Source organism: Saccopteryx bilineata, chromosome 1, assembly GCF_036850765.1.
Source record: "Saccopteryx bilineata isolate mSacBil1 chromosome 1, mSacBil1_pri_phased_curated, whole genome shotgun sequence".
Classification (NCBI taxonomy): domain Eukaryota; kingdom Metazoa; phylum Chordata; class Mammalia; order Chiroptera; family Emballonuridae; genus Saccopteryx; species Saccopteryx bilineata.
The window spans coordinates 206,097,124-206,118,304 of NC_089490.1; the positions used below are offsets into that span (position 1 = coordinate 206,097,124).

The window sequence follows — 21,181 nt, forward strand, 5'->3', positions numbered from 1 at the left end:
CAATGTGACGAAATATACAATGTGTGAAGTATGTTCATCTGTTTTTCTGTTGTGCGGCACGTTGATAATGCACACCTTACAAGAATCATGGATTGAAAGTCTAACAATAACAACTGTTTTCGGTTGCTTTCCTGGGGACCCTCGGTGGGCACAATGAGAAAGGGAAAATTCCCTGAGGAGTTTCCCACACACTCTAGAGAGGTGTGGAGAAATGCCGTCCAGAAAGAATTCACTAAAAATCACCCGTACCAAGGAAAAAACATTTCACGATAGTGGAAAATCATGTGTGTTGGCGATGATGCAGTTTGGAAAAGGTGGTTTTTCATGGTCTCTGCATACTTTTTTCTTTTGAACTGAGCAGATGATGGGAAAAGAGAACATTTGATGGTTGGATAAAACCTAACAATGGAAAACTCGGTTTTAATTCTGACGGCAAAGCCGGCTCTGGTCAAGGCACTGTCCTCACCCGGTCCCCCACCCGGATGTCTTCAGGGGGGACCTGACGTGGTCACTCCATTTTGTCCTTTCTCCCATAGCTTCTCTCTCCCTTTGCCTCTAAGAATAGAGAGGGAGACATCCTGTCTACTTTGTCTATCATTCAGGGGAGGGACCGGTGTCTCCTTGTGACTGCGAAGGAGAATGTTGTTAAGGGAATGTTATTAAGCCTCTAAGGACTCTGTGCATCAGAGAAAATCATCCCCTCAGCTTGACTCCCTGGGTACTTAAGCTCCCTTGCTCCAGCCCCCACACCAACACCTGACATCCTAATTCTATGTTGTGCTCAATGTGTGTTAGCCAGGAGAAGTTCTCTCTGTAGTGGTCCGCATTTTACACGAAAGCTTTCTCTCCTGCCTCTTTTTTTGAGATGTCTAGTTTGAAAAGTTGATCTCAATATTTGTATATATAACATATATATATACAATATATATACATACACAATATACACAATATAAATATACACTATATATAAATATATATTTGTATATTATGTACATACAACTATACAAATATTTGTATATCTGTGCAAATATATAAAATCAAATAAAGTTCTATATTCTTGAGAACATGGGTAACATCTACTTTCCCCTAAGTAGGTGAAACAGATCATAATCATCAGACAATTGATACTTTAGCACATCCTCTACACTAAGTTTACCTTTGATGTGGGTGTTTCTGATGTGTCAGCCTGCGCGTACACAAAAACATTTCTGTTTTCGTTTGTCTCAGTCATGGCATTTCTCCTCCCTTGTCCAGGTGACGTTTGAAGGACGCTGAAGGACGCTGAAGGACCCTTCGGTGCTGGCCGCCTCGCGACCCTCCCGGCCTCCGCCCCCGGCCCACTGCCTGCCTGCTGTCAGCGGCCGCGAGTGCCCCCGACACCGTTCACAGTCGGCAATGGTGACATGAACTCGTGGGAAGCGGGATTGGTGCCATCTCCTACTGTTCCCGCCATGGTCCCCTAGGGAAGGAATCGGGGGACGCCTCCCAGAGCAGGGCTGTGAAACATGAATCTCACCCTGAGGCTTCGGAGGAGTCTCCGCACGCTGATCGTGCTCCTGGCCACCTTCTGCCTGGCGAGCATCGTGGTCTCTGCCTACTTCCTCTACTCAGGCTACAAACAGGAGATGATGCTCGAGGACACCACTGCGAAGGCCGAGTGTGCCGACCCCAAAATGCTCCCCTATCGGTCTGCAGAGCTGAAGACAGTGAGACCCGTCGACACGTCCCACACCGACCCCACGATCCTGCTGTTTGTGGAGAGCCAGTACTCCCAGCTCGGCCAAGACATCGTCGCCATCCTGGAGTCCAGCCGATTCCAGTACCACATGGTCATCGCCCTGGCGAAGGGGGACATCCCTCCTCTCACGGACAGCGGCAGGGGGAAATACGTCCTGGTCATCTATGAAAACATTCTCAAGTATGTGGGCATGGACTCCTGGAACCGAGAGCTCTTGGAGAAATACTGCTTGGAGTACGGCGTGAGCATCATCGGTTTCCACAAAGCCAACGAGAACAGCGCACCCAGCGCACAGCTGAAGGGCCTCCCCTTGAGCCTCCTCAACAACTTGGCCCTGAAGGACTGCTTTGTCACCCCCCAGTCTCCACTGCTGCACATCACCAAGGCACCCAGGGTGCGGCAGGGCCCTCTGCCCGGGGAGGACTGGACTGTCTTCCAGTCCAACCACTCCACGTTCCAGCCCGTGCTGCTGACCACCCTCCAGACAGGAAAAGGCCCACCCCCCTTGTCCAGCAAGACTCTCTACGCCACGGTCATCCACGACCTGGGGCTGCGGGACGGGATCCAGCGAGTCCTCTTTGGCAACAACTTGAACTTCTGGCTACACAAGCTCATCTTCCTAGACGCCGTGTCCTTCCTGTCGGGGAAGAGGCTGACCTTGTCCTTGGACAGGTACATCCTCGTGGACATCGACGACATCTTTGTGGGGAAGGAGGGAACCCGGATGAATATCAAAGACGTGAAGGTAAGAACGTGGATCGGTTACATCCTAATTTTGGTTTCGTTGACTTGCTGGTATCGATAAAGTAGACTCTGAATAGTTTAGGGTCCTCATTTGCGCAAAATGTTAAGATGCAGTAGGTTTGAAATAAGATAGTCATTAAGTAGCAGGTTTGAAGTAAAATAATCATTTAAAAAAAAAAACTTGAACGAAGGTTTAAGTATTTTTCACACACACACACACACACACACACATACACACACACACACACACACACACACCTGGATGCTGCTGAGGGCTGGAAATGAAATATCTGACAGATACTTAAGCTTAATTTCCTTGCCTGGCACATCTCCCTTCTGGCACACGGTGACGTTTGTACCAGGGAGTCCAAGTGTCAGAGAACTGTGTCCCCAGACTGATCCCCTGCCCTGTCGGGTCTGACAGGGCTTAAAATACAAGGTAGAGAAATGGCCCCAGCCCTCTCTAGAACCTCAGGGGAGTTCTGTGTTTACAGATATGAGATGCTCACACCCCATAAGGATACAGATGAACAGAAGCAGGACCTCAGAAAGCTTCCACCACTATCGGCAATGTGTCCTGATATTGTGGTTACACAGTGGCATTGCTGGTAACACGTGTCAGTGACAGTCAGACTGACTGTGTGACAGATTCGTTTGCCCCTTGATGGCCTCAGGACAGAACAAAAGCTATAGAAGTGACACCGGTTAGGTAGGCTGTTCTGAGAACAATTCCTCTGTTCCTCAACGAGCTGCGGCATTCTCATGTGCACCTGTCTGGTCCTGTCTGTAACAAAATTCATTCTGTAGACAGATTTTTTTTAGCTCAAGTATAAATAAAAATAGTAAGACAGAACCTGAAATTATAAAGGAACTTAACAAGTGTTCAGATCACGTCATCTTCTCCTGCTTGGTAGGCTTTATCCTCCCACGATGAACCTTGATACTGATTCAAAATAATAGCCCCCCTCAAGTCTAAGAACTTACATCACCACGGTGATCAAACATGATTAAAACCAGTGAAATAAGTTAGCTTTTTAAAAATCTCCAAAGTCCATGTGAATCACTGACCCCAGTTTTTAATGGGCCCCTGAGGGAAGCCCACTGGACGGGGACTCAGATATGTCACTCTGGGTGTTGTTGTGAGCAGTGAAGTGAGCCCCCTTCCCCCGAGTTCTATCTGGATTTTCCTGTTTTTAATGAATGCAAATTGGAGTTTTATTTTATTTTGGTCTGAAGAAGAGGTCATGGAGCACATGATCAAGGCCTCTGAGTGACACCCCTACCCTGAAACCTCCCCCATTTTAACCTAAGAAGCTGCAGGGGCTGAGAAGGCCTGTAAAACCATCCCCAAACCATCCGGCTCCAATGCAGCTGTTTCACTGATCAGCACTGTTCATGTAACATTCAAAGGTCAGTGATGGGCTCTAAAGAGCCATCACCCCAAGCAGAATACTGAGAATCCTGAAATGTAACACTGTGTGGAGCAGAGTCACAGGCACAGAGAGTCCGAGAGGCTGTGAGTGCTGTGGGTGGGTGTGCATATGGATATTAATTATAAACTCTATACACACACACACACTTTGAAGAGGATACCTTTTTTTTTCTCTCCTTTTAGTGTTGTTTCTGGTTGTCCTCAGAATTCTGAACCAAAGGATCTCAGCGACTTGTTTGGAGCCAAGGGCTGTGACCCTGGGTTCACTCTCACGGGTCAGTAGGAAATACTGCTTCTCGAGTATGACAGCGTCTAGGATCAGTCTTGGCATTTGGCTCCTCTCTTGCTTCCATTTTTTGGATAAATACGGTTTTTTGGGGGAAAGGATTGGAAACTGTGTGTAGGAAGTTCTGGATGCGCTGTTCTTCCTCCTCATATGGCTTTCCTGGGAGCATCACACCTTGTCATCCACTGGTCAACGGGAGAGAGCTGGCACGACCCCTTCCAAACTGGGCACTTAACTGAAAGCATCCACATTTTATATAGTGACTTAATTTAGTTCCAGTCACTCATCTCTCAGCGCGGGGCTCCCCACGCTATTCCTCATCGCGGAGTTTAGTTGACACATACGTGTGACGTGGTGGGTTGTTTTCATGGGGCACACATGGGACACAATCATGGTTTTCCGCCTCACGGGCAGAATGCAATATGCACCATGAGAAGAACCACGGTGGGCCGTGGGGACAAAGGACAGGCAACACTCCTTCTTCTTCTAGCAGACGGGGAGAGGTCATGGAGGAGGAAGGGCTGGAGTCCTCGGGGGTGGCTTGACAGGACTGGACACCAGCAATTCCAGATAGGGATGTGTGTTCCTGGAAGGAGGATCAGACCCAGATGAGATTTGGCTGGAAATAGCAGGACATTTGGGGACTGGGGAGTTGCCTGTGTTGGGTGGATAAAAAATAAAATAGGAAATGGTAGTGTAGGAACAGATGCTGAAGACGTCAGCTGTGTCCACAGTAACCAGCGCTGTTGACAGAAGGTTACCATACACGCATGGAAGGTTTCCAGCCAGAAACTGACACGATGAGAGCTGGGATTGGAAAAAAAAATATGTTGTTGGAACCGGGGAGATGTTTTTGAGAAAACTTATTCAAGAACCTGTTGCAGCCTGACCAGGTGGTGGTGCAGAGGATGGAGCATTGGACTGGGATGCGGAGGACCGAGGTTCAAGACCCCGAGGTCGCCAGCTTAAGTGTGGGCTCATCTGGTTTGAGCAAAGCTCACCAGCTTGGACCCAAGGTCGCTGGCTCGAGGAAGGAGTTACTCGGTCTGCTGTAGCCCCACAGTCAAGGCACATATGAGAAAGCAATCAATGAATAACTGAGGTGCCACAACAAAGAATTGATGCTTTTCATCTCCTCCCTTCCTGTCTGTCTGTCCTTATCTGTCCCTCTCTCTATCTCTCTCTGTCTCTGTCATGAAAAAAAAGAACCTATTACAATATAAGCATAATAGTTATTATACTTTTTTTTTAAAAAAATAGTATTCATTTAGCTAGCCTATTAGTAAACCCTAAGCACTGTGATAGTCCTTAACAGGTAATAGTATATCATTTAATATTCATGACAACACTAAGAGGAAGTATTTGTACTTCTGAATGAATATAAAACAAGGCTTATCAATATGGAGTTAGCCATCTAGCTAAGTGACAGAGCAGAGAGCAAACCAGGCTGTCTGTCATCTTGAATAGCTGAGTTTTCTTGTGGAAAGTGACGGTTTTATCAGCCTTTCTGATGTCTCACATTCGTGTTGCTCTGAAACGACAATCTGAAACAACCAAATGCTAGCTAGATGTGAGGAGCCCCCGGAAGAGATGGAGAGTGGGCCGTTGGTGGGACAGAGCTTGGCCTGTTAGATGGACACAATTTCGCTCGGTGCCAGTCAGGATGGACGGGGCGACAGGGGGAGCCCAGGCGGAGGAGGTGGAGCTGACTGAGGAAGACAGAGGCACGGCAGCTCTGGGGACTGTAGCCTGGAAGTGCCCATCAGCATACGCAGAAGCAGGTAGAGGCAAAGGTGCTAAGAAGAGGAGGAGTCAGGTGAAAGGTCTAACGAGGGAAGAGGGAACACGGGACACCTGATGTGGGCATCTGAGAAAGTAAACCCAGATTTTCAGACACCATCAGAGGAGTGGCTAGATTGAGAAACCATCGAGCTGAATACTGGCCAACTTCGTGGCGGTTGCTCAAGGGCAGGGAGCCACAGCAGAAGGGGCAGGGGCTGAAGGCACCGTTGTGGTTATGCCGCAATGGTAGCATCCCAACAGCCTCCCTTGGTCCTCGGGAAGGAAACCTAGAGCCTCAGTGTCCCCTGGCAGCCCTCGGGGAAGGGACCCTAGAGGAAAGCCCAAGCGAGCTCAACTCTGTGTCCGTGCAGCCAAGAGGCACAGTCATCCATCTGGAATCTGGGCTCTCAGATTCCTTCCTTCTCGCTGATGACCCCCGCTGGACGAGAATCATGCGATGACCCCCTGCTGACATGACTGGGAGACGAGCCCAGTGACTTTCTGGTGTAAACATTCCAGAAATTCGAAGTGATGTGCTGGGGTTAAAATTATCAAGAGAACAAGGCAGCTAAATCCTCGTTTTTTGTTTTGTTTTGTTTTTTAGTTACTGTACCCAGGAGTTAGAGTTGACTGAGAAAATCCCATTTTGTTTCTATGTGCTTGTTTTCTTGATGAGTGTTCGCGGACAACTTGCCTCGAAACAAAGGTTTGAGAGGCATGCTTTCGCTGAGATTTGTTCTGCCCGGAGTAATTTTATATACAGCTTTTTATATACAAATCATATTTCTATTTAAGAATAGAGAGTCCCTGAATTCATTTCCCCTCAGAGCAGGCTGAGCAGTAACGGCTCCTGCCCTGACGGGCGTGCTCGCCCCCGTTAGTCTACAGCAGAGAGTAACTAACTGTAAGTCAGACAGCAAGGGCTGGGGCCAGCCGGGAAAGAGGACAGTGCCCGTCCCTGAGCTCCGCTCTGCGAGCCAGATGCAGCCATCGCTGCTGTGGGAAAGGGGACAGGCTGGAACCTGTATATTGTGGTGACACCAGCCAGGCCAACCAAGTCTCACTCAGCACGGCAGGTAGGACAGTGACCCCTGTCGCAGCCGTTAACTCTCAGGGCCCATGCCATAAAACCCTGGGGACAACCAGGGGAACACTTTCTGATTGGTCTTATATATTTTCCCATTGCTGATGATAAAAATGGCGATTAATTCATTAGCCAAAGAAATCGGCTGAGATTATAATGAGCCTCTTCAGCTAGGGCCACCGAGTTTTGTTTGTTTGTTTGTTTGTTTTTTGGTTATAGTAGTCACCAAAAGACACCATAGAAGGGGTTCACATCTACAGAGTCACAAAAAAGAAAAGTAAAACTAAACCAAAATTTGCTCCTGCTGTGTCCCCTGTAGAAATGCATTGTGTTCTGAAATAGATGATCATGAACTCATTTAGAGCTATTCTATCTTCCTGGTAAATTAGGACATTCATTATTATCATTCTGAAGTGGCTTATGTCACATCTGCGGTGCTTGCTTTTATATATATATATATATATATTTTTTTTTTTTTACTAAGATTTTCTCCAGTTTAACATTATACTAGTTCCACGTTAGCCGTTTGCCCGCTAAATCATTTCGCTTGTTCTTACTCCCAACCTGTCTGGGTCCCTTGAACGTCGTCGTTGGGTCTCTGGTAACAGAATGTAACTTCATCTTCTTGATGTTGATTGTTTTTGTTGTTTTTTTCCAAAAAATCTGACTACCTTAGAGCTTCCTAACAAATCTCATCAAGTCTCCAGAAAACAGTGAAGTGAAGAAGATGCCCTAATCAAGGAGTAATAGCCGTGACTTCTTCAAATCAATGAACGACAACAGCTCTCCAGTTTAGAAAGCCTCCTCGCAAAGCCTGTGACGGAATAAACCAAAAATAAGTCCTACCTAGAAACATCTCAGTGACACAGAATAACCAATTATCCTGGCAAAAATTAAAAAAAAAGATACAAGTTAGACCGGAAGCTGATTTTTCAAAAGCAGGAGCGGAAGCTGACACCCTCTTCCGGGAGGGATGATTATTCTTTTTCTTTGGGAAAACAGAGAGCAGTCCTTTTCTCGGCACAGAAACTGAATGATGAGAAGATGTTCAATCCCAAGCTAAGAATTCTGCTTCAAACACATCTGATCTGTTGAAGACAAGTTTCTTGCTTTCTGGACGTGAGCATATGTCTTACTGAAAGAAACTTGGTTTGGGTGAGGAGGGGAAAAAGACCATTATCTTTCGATAAAAATAACACTTGAAAACAACATTAGTTCTGAGGAGACTGCTGAATCCTGGCTGCCTGGTCATGAACTATATATAATCTTGTGCAGGATACTTAATCGTAAGCATCACACTTTCCTCATGTGCAGAATGAGAATTAATAATGGCACATATTCAACAGACTTCTGTGAAGATTAAATGATTCTAACCCATGAATACTGCAAAGAAAATTGCCTAACGCTACATGAAAATTAGCTAATTTACTTGATAATGGAGAACTGCAGAGAAAAGTTTCCCTGATTTTTTGTCATTAATTCGATTACCATATTTCATTGATTCTCAGCTAAGACACACGTTTTGTTTTAGCGTCTCAGACATTAGGGTGTGTGCCCACCTGATGGCCTGATTCAGGACCACGTGATAAAATCTGAATGTTGGCATCGCTGGTCACTTTGCCCCCTTCTACTGAAAAATAAGCCTCCAGGAGACATCTTTGCACATCAGAAGGATACTCCATACTCTATTAAAAGGGAATGTTTCTTCTAATTGATTATGGTCCAGTTGTGGGAGCTAATATTTAACATGACTTTACGATGCACTTTGTGTGATTACAGATGCATATTATGAGTTGATAATGTACCGAGTCATAGCCCATACTTGTAAATGAAAGGAGAAAGTTCTACCTCTTTAAATGTGAAAGCACAAACATGAAATAGTTTCTGACGTCTGTGTTCCACAGTTAAAACTTGCAGTTACTTATTCAGCATTTGAAAATATCAAGGCATCAATGATATTTATTTATTTATTTATTTCCTTATTTATTTTTAGTTTAACATTCGGTCTTATTTTATACTAGTTCCAGGCGTACAATTGCAATATAGTGGTCAGACAGTTGTATAATCTACGAAACGATTCCCCCCCTCCCCGCCCAATAATTCTAGTACCTACCGGCCACCATATAAGACATCAATGATATTTAAATTATTGATATTTAACCACTTTCTTAAGATTTGATTGACATGTAAGAAGCTGTACATATTTCATGGATATAACTCAGTGAGTTTGGAAATCACTATATGCCTGTGACACCATCACCACCAGAAAGGACCTACCACACCCATCACCCACCAACATTACCTCCTTTATGATAAGTGTTAGGGTTAGTATTCGTGCAGACTGCAGGGTTCATATTAGAACCAGTACTAGTGTTATGGTGGTGTGGTAAGAACACATCACACAAGATCTACCCTCAGCAAATTTTAAATAGACAATGCGGCGTGGCTCACTAGAAGTACTCTGCTATGTCATGGATATTCAAGACTGATTTGTCCTGCCTAATTAAAACTTTGTGCCCTCCGAGCATCACTTCTTCATCCCCACCCCTGACCCCTAGCACCTGGCAACCACCGTTCTACTCTCTGTTTCCATGAGTTTGACTGTTTTAGATCCCACCTGTATGTGAGATGATACAGCATCACTGCTTCTGTGACTTAGCAGGGCGCCCTCCAAGTCCACCGTGTTACTGTACACAGCAGGATCTCCTCTTTGTTTGGAGGCTGAGTAGGATTTCATCGTATGCCTACACCACATTTTCTCTGTCCCTTAATCCCCTGATGGAAGTTTAGGTTGTGTCTGTATCTTATCTCTTGTGAATAATGCTGCATCGCACATGGACGCGCAGGGCTCTCTAACAGATCCTGACTGCGGCTCCTTTAGCTATGCACACAGACGTGAGATTGCTGGGTCACAGGGTGATTCTATTTCCAAGTCTCTGAAGAACTCCCACCCTGTGTTCCATGGTGGCTGTAGCTTAAACACCCACAGTAACCATTTGTTGAGCTTAAAATATGCATGAAGACAGTTAAATATTGTGGCAATCATTTTCAAGAAATTGTCATCTAAAACAATGGAATAAATAGAATTTATAGACAATGTAGGTGAATATACAGAAGTCACACAAAAATAAAAGTTGTAGAGTCAGAAAGTCAAGCTTTCGTGAGATTTCTGAAGCAATAATTGGGAAGACCAGACAGGGCATGTGGTGTGCCCTTTCTCTGGATCTGAAAGCTGAATGTATTACCAGTGAAATAGAATGCAAGTGTTTTCATTTGCTTGCGAATAACTCATACAAATGACATTGTGTAAAAGAGAGTTGATATTAAAAATGCTTTATGAGATTCATACCAGGCATCTGCCGCATCTGGTTTTCTTGTTAAAGGAAGGTTGCGACGAACAAAGCACCAGATACACATAAGCTAAAAAAAAGCAATCTATCTTTGCTTTCTTCAGAATGTCTAGACACTGGAAACTGACACCTCTGAGTGGATAGTCTTTCTATCCTTCTATCCTTGAATATCTAACTTTTAAAAAACCTACATATTTAGCCATCTATCCACCTATATTATAGTGCTAATGTGCCCTGTTTACTTCTCATTTATTTTAGAAAGGGAATTGAATAAGTGGCTTTCTCTAGTGCTCATTTCAGTTTTGTTTATTGTGTTCTATTAAGTCGAATATTCCAGAACAAGCCCCACTACATATGAGAAACATTTCATTTATGAGATGAAATGTATACAATGTTTCATTGGCATTTCCACAGTCACCATTCTATTCCTGTTAGCTTCATTTCACCTGTAAGTGGAACAGTTCAAACTTTTGGATTATTTCACATATTCTTAACTAACAGAGCAATAGTCCAAAATCTTATTTCATTATGCCATTAGAAATCACTGGAAAATACTAATTTAGTAAAATATGCTTTCTCTGTGTTATAGTTTGCCTAATTTTTTGTTTTAAGGAATTCTCAAACTTATAAATGCTGCATTATACCTACAGTGAAAGAAAAAGGAAGTGTGTGTGTGTGTGTGTGTGTGTGTGTGTGTGTGAATGTTCATATGAAATATTGCTGCTAGGAAAAAAATATTATGTCTTATTATTTCAATTCACAAGTGTGTGGCATCCCTCAAGCACCCGATTTAACACATGCCGAAGGTGGACCATCCCAATTGGACCTCGCTCCATCCCACATTTAAAGACGTGCATTTATAACAATACACCAGGTTTCAGCTATTAGATTCCTATCCTATTTGAATATTCTTAAATAAAATTTTACTTCCTTATATGCATAACTTTTCTTTTAATTTAAATTTGTTTTTGAAGTTCCCAGACTGACCATAGTAGTTTATTTGATTGCAATGAAAACTTCTATAATAACCTCTCAAAATAAAAAACGCATTTTGTATTTTCACAGTGGAAAAGAAGTTCCAGTCACTTACAATGAACACAAGTAAATTGCTCTGTGCTTCATACAGTTATACCAAATGGAGATGTAAGCACGTATCTGCCGAGAATTATTTATCCTAATGACAATAAGCCTTGGTGGACTTTTTATTTTATTTTTTCCAAATGGCAAAAATGACAAATAGACCTAGCCAGTTCTTGCAGAACAGGGCAGGAAGACACTGACTGGCAACCATGGAGCCCAACTTGGGGTTATAGATGAACTCCATTTGAGTGACCTGCCTACCCAAATAGGCACTGTTTGTCACCGCGAGGTATTTGTCACTTACTACATAGGATAGCAACAAGAAAGGAGAATTATATGGGAAGTGTGGGGGTTGGGTGGGAGGGTACACCTGAGGAAACACAAAAGCAACACTTGAAATAGCGGGATCTTAGAGAACTCGTGGGAATAACTCAAGTTCAGACCTACCCGGTGGGTCCTACACTGAAGCTTCAAAGAGGGCTGGCCTCGTGAGATTGGAGCTCCAGGGACGCGGCTATGAAAGTATCAGCATTCCTCATGCCTTGTCCCGTGTGTCTTTGTGGGATTTGTTTTCCTTAGTAACCATTCATCAAAAAAACGTTCGAGAAAGGAAATGGCTCTGACTGGTTTCTAGGGCTGGTGGAGAGCGGAATATTTATCCCAAGTCAGGGAAGCAACTTGGATGAAACACAAAGTGGTGGTAGGTTAGAAAACGTGGCCAACGGAGAGATGAAGAAAGGATTGATCCTGGAACAGTAACAGAGATAGAAGAAATGTTTCTAGAAGTGCGTGCTAAGGAAGAACCGTGGGATTTTCGTGGTTAATAGCGCTGTCTGGAGCTGTGACATTTTCTGTGGCTGTCCTTGGCCCATGCACATCAGTGTGTACTTGCAGCTCAGAGGAGATCTGAGAGCACCTCTCTGTGATTCTCACTGTGAACACTCTGTGCAGCCATGATCACACATGCCGTGTAAAACACCCATCCCAATGGGGGAAGAGTGCAGTGGGGATGAGATGCTGGGATGTCTGTGGGTGGGGGGCTGGGTTCTCTGAGCAACGGGGCCACAGGGACTCGTGTTGATCCCCTAAGAGTATGCTCTTCCTCCCATACCCACCCTATGGTCCCTTGCAGCCAGTGTCTGCTCTGCTCACTTTCGTTATGATCAATTCTCACTTTCTGTCACACTCCAGAGAAGTTAGCTGTTGGGTCTCTCTTATATTGGCTGTGGGATGAAGTTGTTATTCTGATGTGGATAGTAGAATAAAAAAGGTTTTAATATTTTTTCAGTTTAGGCCCTGGCCGGTTGGCTCGGTGGTAGAGCGTCAGCCTGGCGTGCAGAAGTCCCAGGTTCGATTCCCAGCCAGGGCACACAGGAGAGGCGCCCATCTGCTTCTCCACCCCTCCCCCTCTCCTTCCTCTTTGTATCTCTCTTCCCCTCCCGCAGCCAAGGCTCCATTGGAGCAGAAGATGGCCTGGGCGCTGGGGATGGCTCCATGGCCTCTGCCCCAGGTGCTAGAGTGGCTTTGGTCGCGACAGAACGACGCCCCGGATGGGCAGAGCATCGCCCCCTGGTGGGCGTGCTGGGTGGATCCTGGTCGGGCGCATGCGGGAGTCTGTCTGACTGCCTCCCCGTTTCCAGCTTCAGAAAAATACAAAAAAAAAAAAAAATTCAGTTTAGTGCTATGTGCTATTTTAAAAAAAATTCTTGATTCTTTGCCTCCTAAACATCCCATTTTGAGTGCGTGTATGTGTCTGTGCCACTTAAGAACTTTGCCACTGTGTCAGCGACTCATCTGTCTGACGCTATGGAACCATGCTTAACAATATAAAGGCCAGTTGGCTCAACAGTAGAGCATCAGCCCAGCATGTGGAAGTCCCGGGTTCAATTCCCGGCCAGGGCACACAGGAGAAGCACCCATCTGCTTCTTTACCCTCCCCCTGTCCTTTCTCTGTCTCTTTCTTCTCTTCCTGCAGCCAAGGCTCCATTGGAGCAAAGTTGGCTTGGGTGCTGAGGATGGCTCCATGGCCTCTGCCTCAGGCACTAGAATGGCTCTGGTAGCAATAGACAAACACCCCAGATGGGCAGAGTTTTTCCCTCTGGTGGGCATGCTGGGTGGATCCCAGTCAGGCGCATGCGGGAGTCTGTCTCTGCCTCCTCGCTTCTCACTTCAGAAAAATACAAAAAAAAAAAAAAAGGCACAATTAACTTTTGCTGCCTGCTAGATTTACATCATTTAATTTAAGGCTTCTTTACTGTTCTACTCTTAAAAAAGAAAAAAGAGTTCCTAAATAGTCTAATGTCTCTTTGTACCATTACTACTTAAAAAAGGGTGGGGGGATTGAAAGAAATCTTGAAATCTAAACAGGTTCTGAAACTGCTCCATTCAAACACTGTTACCTTTACTGCAAGGCAGAAGAAATGGAGGCAAAGTGGTGTGTTCTGCTGTAGAAGACCACATCTTGATTTCAGTGTTTTAAAATGAAAGAAAAAGAGGAAGGAAGGGAGGGAGGGAGGGAGGGAGGGAGGGAGGGAGGGAGGGAGGGAGGGAGGAAGGAAGGAAGGAAGGAAGGAAGGAAGGAAGGAAGGAAGGAAGGAAGGAAGGGAAGAACAAGAGAAGAAACAGAAAGAATAGGTTGCAGGAGATAAAGCTAAAACTGTGTTTTAAAATCTCAGAACAAGGTAGTAAAATTTAATAGGAAACAAGAAAAATTGTGTCCCATGTTGAAAAACAGGACACAGGAAAGTCAAACACCTGACCAGGACTCCCTGTCTCCTTTGCAGTGCTGTGACTAGGTGCCATGCAGATCAAGTACAAGAATAAACACTTTGGGCAGCAACACAATTTAATATCATTAACCTTCCTCAAGCCCTTATCCAAAGTGGCAGAACAACTCAGGTAAGTGAGTAGCTACAGAAAGCTGCAAGTATCGTTTCCTACGTCCAGTAAGGAGGAAAGAAAATGGGGATGGGATCCTGCATGTGTATACATGCACTCACACACGTGTATGCGTAAACACGTACAACGTGAACATGCACATGCATGTGCTTGCTTGTTTCGTTAATCACACGGATATTTTCCACGTTCACTCCATCCGTGTCCTGCCATTTGGGTTGGAACAATAGAATTTAATAAAACCAAGGCATCTTCACTACCTCATCCCTCTTTCAAATTATTCAACCACAGGAAATGCACCAAAGCTATGTTTACATTGTAAAATAGCTGGCAAAAATCTGAAAAATGTAAAACCAATTGTTTTTGTTTCTGAAAACAGTTGCCTAGAGGTTTGCAGTCTACGGGTAGCCTACACTGTTTACATAGTACTTCCATTCAGCCCTGTAAGGCTACTTTGGGGCTGACTGACTTATACACATAACAGTTCAGCTAGAATGCTTGTCCAGATGATTTGGATACACAGAGATGGCTTGGCTATTTGTGGGCAGGAGCGTTCTGCATAGTGAAACACATGCACGCACACAGCAGAGACGGGCACTGTGTAGGCATGAGGTTCCTATTGACCCAGCTTTAGATGTATTTCAGAGGGGAGCAAGTTATAGGATGGACTAAATTAAAATTTTAACTTGTAAAGGTAATTTAAAAACTTCTGACTCTGTGTGTGTGTGTGTGTGTGTGTATGAATATGTGTGAGAAAGAATAAGAAGAATGAAAGTACCAGAAAATAAAGTATTTATAGAAAAACCACCCACAATGGTGCTGCTTTTTTTTCTCCTGTAGTATGTCGTTGCTGTTGTTATTGGGAATGACGACAGAATAGCTTTTTTTTTTTTTTTTTTTTTTTTTTTTTTTTTTTTTTTTCTGAAGCTGGAAACGGGGAGAGACAGTCTGACAGACTCCCGCATGCACCCGACCGGGATCCACCCGGCACGCCCACCAGGGGCAACGCTCTGCCCACCAGGGGCGATGCTCTGCCCCTCCGGGGCGTCGCTCTGCAGTGACCAGAGCCACTCTAGCACCTGGGGCAGAGGCCAAGGAGCCATCCCCAGCGCCCGGGCCATCTTTGCTCCAATGGAGCCTTGGCTGCGGGAGGGGAAGAGAGAGACAGAGAGGAAGGAGGGGAGGAGGTGGAGAAGCAAATGGGTGCTTCTCCTATGTGCCCTGGCCAGGAATCAAACCCGGGTCCCCCGCACGCCAGGCCAATGCTCTACCGCTGAGCCAACCGGCCAGGGCCAGAATAGCTATTGAAAATGAAATCTCTGACCAACAGCATCCAGAGCAACATGAAGGACTTCTTTTCCCCTCAGTTAAATGTCTTAGAAGAAGAGCAGGTAGTCTTCGGAAATATGTAAAGAAGTCATATTAATACGGAGATTCCATAGTCTTAACGTCTCTAAAGCTTAAATCATAGACTGTTTATTCACTGCCCATGACCAGAATTTAGGGAAGAGCTGGCTTAGTGGGAACACAACCGTCTCTGATGAAAGGTACACGTCCCGTTGTGAAAGGGGGGTGCTGTCAGAGACAGTGGAGGGATTCTGACGCTCATTTTACTACCCAGGGCCCGAGAAACAGCCTTTCAGATGCCCCATGTAGCCACAAATCATTGAGCTGCACCCCAGTTCCGACACTTAAATTGGAAAGAAACTTCAAGACGAATCAAGAGTCTTTGAAATACTGTTCCTACTCCATCAGCCTGACCCAGCGTCCACTGACAGATTCAGAGGCCAGTGGCCTTAGATAAAGCTTAGACTGTAATTTTTTTTTTTATTAATTTTTTTTTTTTATTCATTTTAGAGAGGAGAGGGAGAGACAGAGAGAGGAGAGACAGAGAGAGGGAAGGGGGGAGGAGCTGGAAGCATCAACTCCCATATGTGCCTTGACCAGGCAAGCCCAGGGTTTCGAACCGGCGACCTCAGCATTTCCAGGTTGACACTTTATCCACTGCGCCACCACAGGTCAGGCTAGACTGTAATTTTAATGCAGTTGACTAAGAGTTATCTGATCAGTCATGTCCCTATTAGTGCTTTCAAATTTTAATGTTTTATCAATCTCTTTTAAGGAAAAAAAAAATTATGAACTACAATGATAACTTAAATCATTTTTATGTTCTAAAAATACATGTAAATATAAATCCGTCTTGTTGTGTGTCTGCTTAAACCTACGTAAAATCCAAAAAGCAGGTGGTCATTGTGCCTATCTGACCTGAAAGATGCAGATATTTTTTTAAAGATTGTACTTGAAATGACACGGAAGTACTGTATTTCCCCATGTATAAGACACTCCCATGTATAAGATGCACTTTAATTTTGGGGCCCAAAATTTGAAAAACAGTGTATTACATAAAGTGATTGAACTCAAGTTTTATTCCTCATAAAATTCATACAACTCCTCATCACTGTCAAAACTCCCATCCGTTAGCTTGTCCTCCTCTGTGTCTGATGATGAATCACTGTCTTCATATATTGCCTCGACCTCGGTTCCATCTATGGCATCTGCAATGCCACAACCACTGTATGAGACACACCCAATCTTCAGAACCCAAATTTTTCAAAAAAGGGTGCGTCTTATACCTGGGGAAATACAGTATATATTATAAATGAGGGCGTGTAACAGAACTTGTATGCTCGCTAGAATAAATCTAAGGACTCCAGTTTAAAAAAAGAAATACTGTCCTAAATAAATATATCAAATCACAATATATCAAATCAGTTTAACTGCTTTAGTCAGCTGTTCCTGTGTAGTCAGTCCAACTTGTGTGCACACACGCGCTCCGTGAGGGCCCGCCCCTCAATAGATGTGGGATTCTGTATCTCCGTACAGTTCTCCCATGATTCCAATCTTGAAAATAGACCTTCCTGATCTTCCCTGTGCCTGCCACAAAACCATGCCTCCAGCAGATACATACGTTTGCATCATTAAACATACATTTTTTTGAACTTTAAAGATTTTTTTTTTGTATTTTTCTGAAGCTGGAAACGGGGAGAGACAGTCAGACAGACTCCCGCATGCGCCCGACCGGGGATCCACCCGGCACGCCCACCAGGAGGCAACGCTCTGCCCACCAGGGGGTGATGCTCTGCCCCTCCGGGGCGTCGCTCTGTTGCAACCAGAGCCACTCTAGCACCTGGGGCAGAGGCCAAGGAGCCATCCCCAGCACCCGGGCCATCTTTGCTCCAATGGAGCCTCGCTGCGGGAGGGGAAGGGAGAGACAGAGAGGAAGGAGAGGGGGAGGGGTGGAGAAGCAAATGGGCGCTTCTCCTGTGTGCCCTGGCCAGGAATCAAACCTGGGACTTCTGCACGCCAGGCCGACGCTCTACCACTGAGCCAACCGGCCAGGGCCTAACTTTAATGATTTTTATTATTTGTCTTTTAAGGAACTCAGAGCAACCTACTAGTGTTTAGAGAGATTCAGCGGGTGACAATGTATAGAAATTCGGCTGATACAAGAGTCTTTACTAAAAGCCAATATGATTAAGACCCACGAGGTCTCTATATTTGAGAAAACTCAACTGAGAAACTTTTGATGCTCAGATGGGCACCCCTCCGTGGGAGAGGGGCGGAGCCACTGTCCTGACAGTGGTTAGGGGAGCGGGAGACCCACCGTGGGGCTGATCCATGAGAGTGAAGGGTCAGAGCTGGTTCTGGAGGACCACAGGCATCCAGGACCGTGTCCACGGGCTCTCCCCGTCACTTCACGTCTCCTCACAGGGCAAGTGCAGCAAGGACAGTGGTTGTTGTTCACAACCGTTTTTGGAAAATAGCCCACCTGAGTTTTTCCCAGGAAGATTTTTTAAAAGACCTTTGAGCATCATTTTGTCTGTGACTGTGTCTATCACTCAAGGGTCAGCTGAGCTATCTCAGCATGAAGTGACGTTTTCTGGGAGTGCAGAGGACCGGAATTGAATTGTCGGTGACAGTAGCCCAGAGACAGAAGGGTGTGCCAGGGAAGAAGGACAGCGTTAGGTCCCAATGGATAATAAAACGCAAAGGACTGAGAGGTCAGCTCCTCATCTGCCCCAGCATTGTGGAGACATCATCGACAGGCAATATGGTTTCTGTTTAAGGTGTACGGCGTGTTATTGATTTGGATTTGGTGCGCTTATATCACAAGGTGATTACCACCGTCCTAGACTCATTTCTGAAAGTAAGTTCATTCTGTTTCAGTACAGGGGGCGTGTTCCTCTTGAATTCTTCTACTCATTCTTTGTTCGCGGTTTCTCAGCACGTGCCTCGATATTTACTATCCAGATTTCTTCGTAAATCAGACAGCGGCATTCACTTTTAATTGCCCTGGGGCAGCCCTGTCTTCTGCCCGCTGGTTCTGAGAGAACCATGCTTCTCATTCAGTGTTATTTCACTCGATACAGGACACTCTCACGACATAGATGGGAGTTTCTGTTTATTGATGGTTTGCCACGTGCAGGCCAGAGGCACTGACTTCTCCATCAGGCTTGCATATGGAACACAGAGCCTTCGCCCCTTACACACAGCTGTCTTGTAACTAGTGCAGTGACATCCTGACATAAAATATCTCTGGCCTCACTTCCAATGTGGTCTTACATCCGCACTTAGCATCAGCATTTAGCGCGCGCGTTGGCAAAGTGATGGTCATTCTTCCTTGAGCACCTTTGTCTGGGCAGTTCCTTCATCCTCATGCTTGTAGGGTTAGAACAAAGCTGCTAGGGTGTAGAATGTTCAGGGAGATCAGCAGACATCTATCTGTTTGAAAAAATGGATGGATGGATAGATGGATGGATGAATGAATGAATGGCTAGGTGGGCATAATGCCCGGGTGAAAAGGTGTATCTCTTCTGTTCACTGTGTGTCTTGAGAGGTTGTGAGCAAGGTTGAAGGGGGTTAAATGCTGTGTAAGTCTGATAGTCTGGTGACAACTGCTTATTTTGAAAGAAAGCCCGGAGGCAGAAGGTTATTCAGGTTTAGATTCATGGGAATCATCAAGTCCACCCTCAGCATTCGGGAAGGCAGAGAACCATTTCACATACAATCTACTGAAATGTGTGCTTTCTCTGAACTCAGGCACACGGTACACCGAAGCTCTGACACTGGAAATACTGTTGGGACTACATTTAACACTAAACAACATCATAAAAAGGCAAGTAAGGATTTAAGAGAACTAGAAAATAAAAATAGCCTACTGTCGTGGGGAAAACAGTGAACAGAGGAAGACAATGAATGTCTAGTTCAGGAAAAATCTGGCCATTTTAAAAAGAATTCTATCTATAAAAATAAATGCTTTTCCTTGAAATTGCATTTTTATTTCAATAAGTTTAGAACAATTTTACCAAAATGCGTACCATCTAAATAAAATGCCGTAAGTATGTCACTCTAAGAAACCATTTCCCACTGGTTAATTTGGGGTTTGCTTCTGGAACAGTATTCTGTGCATTATACCCCTGCCATATTTTCCCGTTTGAAAGAGACTTTACATCTAGCAAGGCCTGTCTAACCTCCTCGTTTCTTAAGTCATAAGAATCGAGTGTCATGTAACATCTCACGTCTCACGTTTTAGAATTCAGACTAATAACTGTCCTTTTGGAAAGAAATACGCGAACGCAGGCGGGGAGCCCTGAATGACCCCCCACAAACCATGTGTGTCTCCTCGAAGAAGCACCTGCTGAGACTCACAGCTACAATAACCAAGCATGATTAGGACATTACAAACTATAATTCTGTTCGATTTGTTATTGAAGATGAAAGCCAAGTTTCCCATAAAATGACATTATTATTTTGTGAAAACCAGAAGCCTGCTTCTAAAGCCTGGCCAAGACCATTAGCACCATAAATATCTCTAGACAGCCTCAGGAGTATTCTGTCCCATTAAAAACTAACCGGCTTGTGTGATGAGCAGTGGTGTGTGTGTGTGTGTGTGTGTGTGTTCCTTTCTTAGCAATATAATGCAAGGGAGCAAGTATAACGTAGTGATTGATTAAGTAGGCTCTGGGCTGTTTAGACGCTCTGGAAAGTCAGTTTGCAAAACTCGTAACGGCTGCTTTCAGAGAAGTTTGACTGGGAGTAAAATATATTGACATGTGTGGGGAGTGTGATTCCTTGGGCATCGACAGAGAAGAGACCCCAAGTATTATCATTCAGGTCTTTTCCGTTAAAATTTAAAAGAATAACTTCCCCTGCATTCCCATAGGAGAGAAACTATGAGACTCTGTGGGAGTTGGTAAGAATATATAATCAGAAAGTGAGGTGTTGACCAGAAGCAATTCGGGAGCGATGGGGGAGGAAAAAGCAGTGACTCCAGTCATCAGAAAAGTCAGGTGTCCGTCGTCCCGTCTGACAGAGAACGTTAGGCACAGACTTCCCGTGTGACGTTGCCAGGTCTCGGCGTCTCACCTGTGAAGGTGGACACGGCAAGGGTGCCAGAGAGGGCGACACGCCCCCTCCAGTTTGCAGGGAGGGTTTCCCACAGACACAGCAGCACGGAGTACCTCTCCCATCACCCCAGTATTCAGCTTCCGTCCTTCCTGGAAGAAAACCACATGTTCCTTTCTCTGCGTCCCCAAGTCCAGCACACGTCCACCCTCTGCCCCTCACCGTGCAGGCTCCACTGTTTCCCAGTTAATCTCCCTTTGTCCTGCAGCCTCCGTGCAATTCACCACAGTCATTCTCACTTCTCTTTTTCTGCAAGAGCTACGACCTGGAGGAACACCCACGGAGCACCGGACCCGTGGCTGTGTCTTGTATGAAGACGGAGAGG

The 21,181-nt window shown here is 45.1% G+C and overlaps 1 protein-coding gene across 1 annotated transcript in view; it reads left to right on the forward strand.

The window, feature by feature from the left end:
* The first annotated feature begins 1,278 nt into the window (after window positions 1-1,278).
* The window catches only part of LOC136307309 (bifunctional heparan sulfate N-deacetylase/N-sulfotransferase 4), a 142,127-nt gene continuing 122,224 nt past the window's right edge, over window positions 1,279-21,181 (forward strand). Inside the window, exon 1 of the mRNA XM_066233960.1 lies at window positions 1,279-2,483. Coding sequence (XP_066090057.1) covers window positions 1,506-2,483 — 978 coding nt within the window. The 5' untranslated portion in view covers window positions 1,279-1,505. The remainder of the gene's footprint in view (window positions 2,484-21,181) is intronic.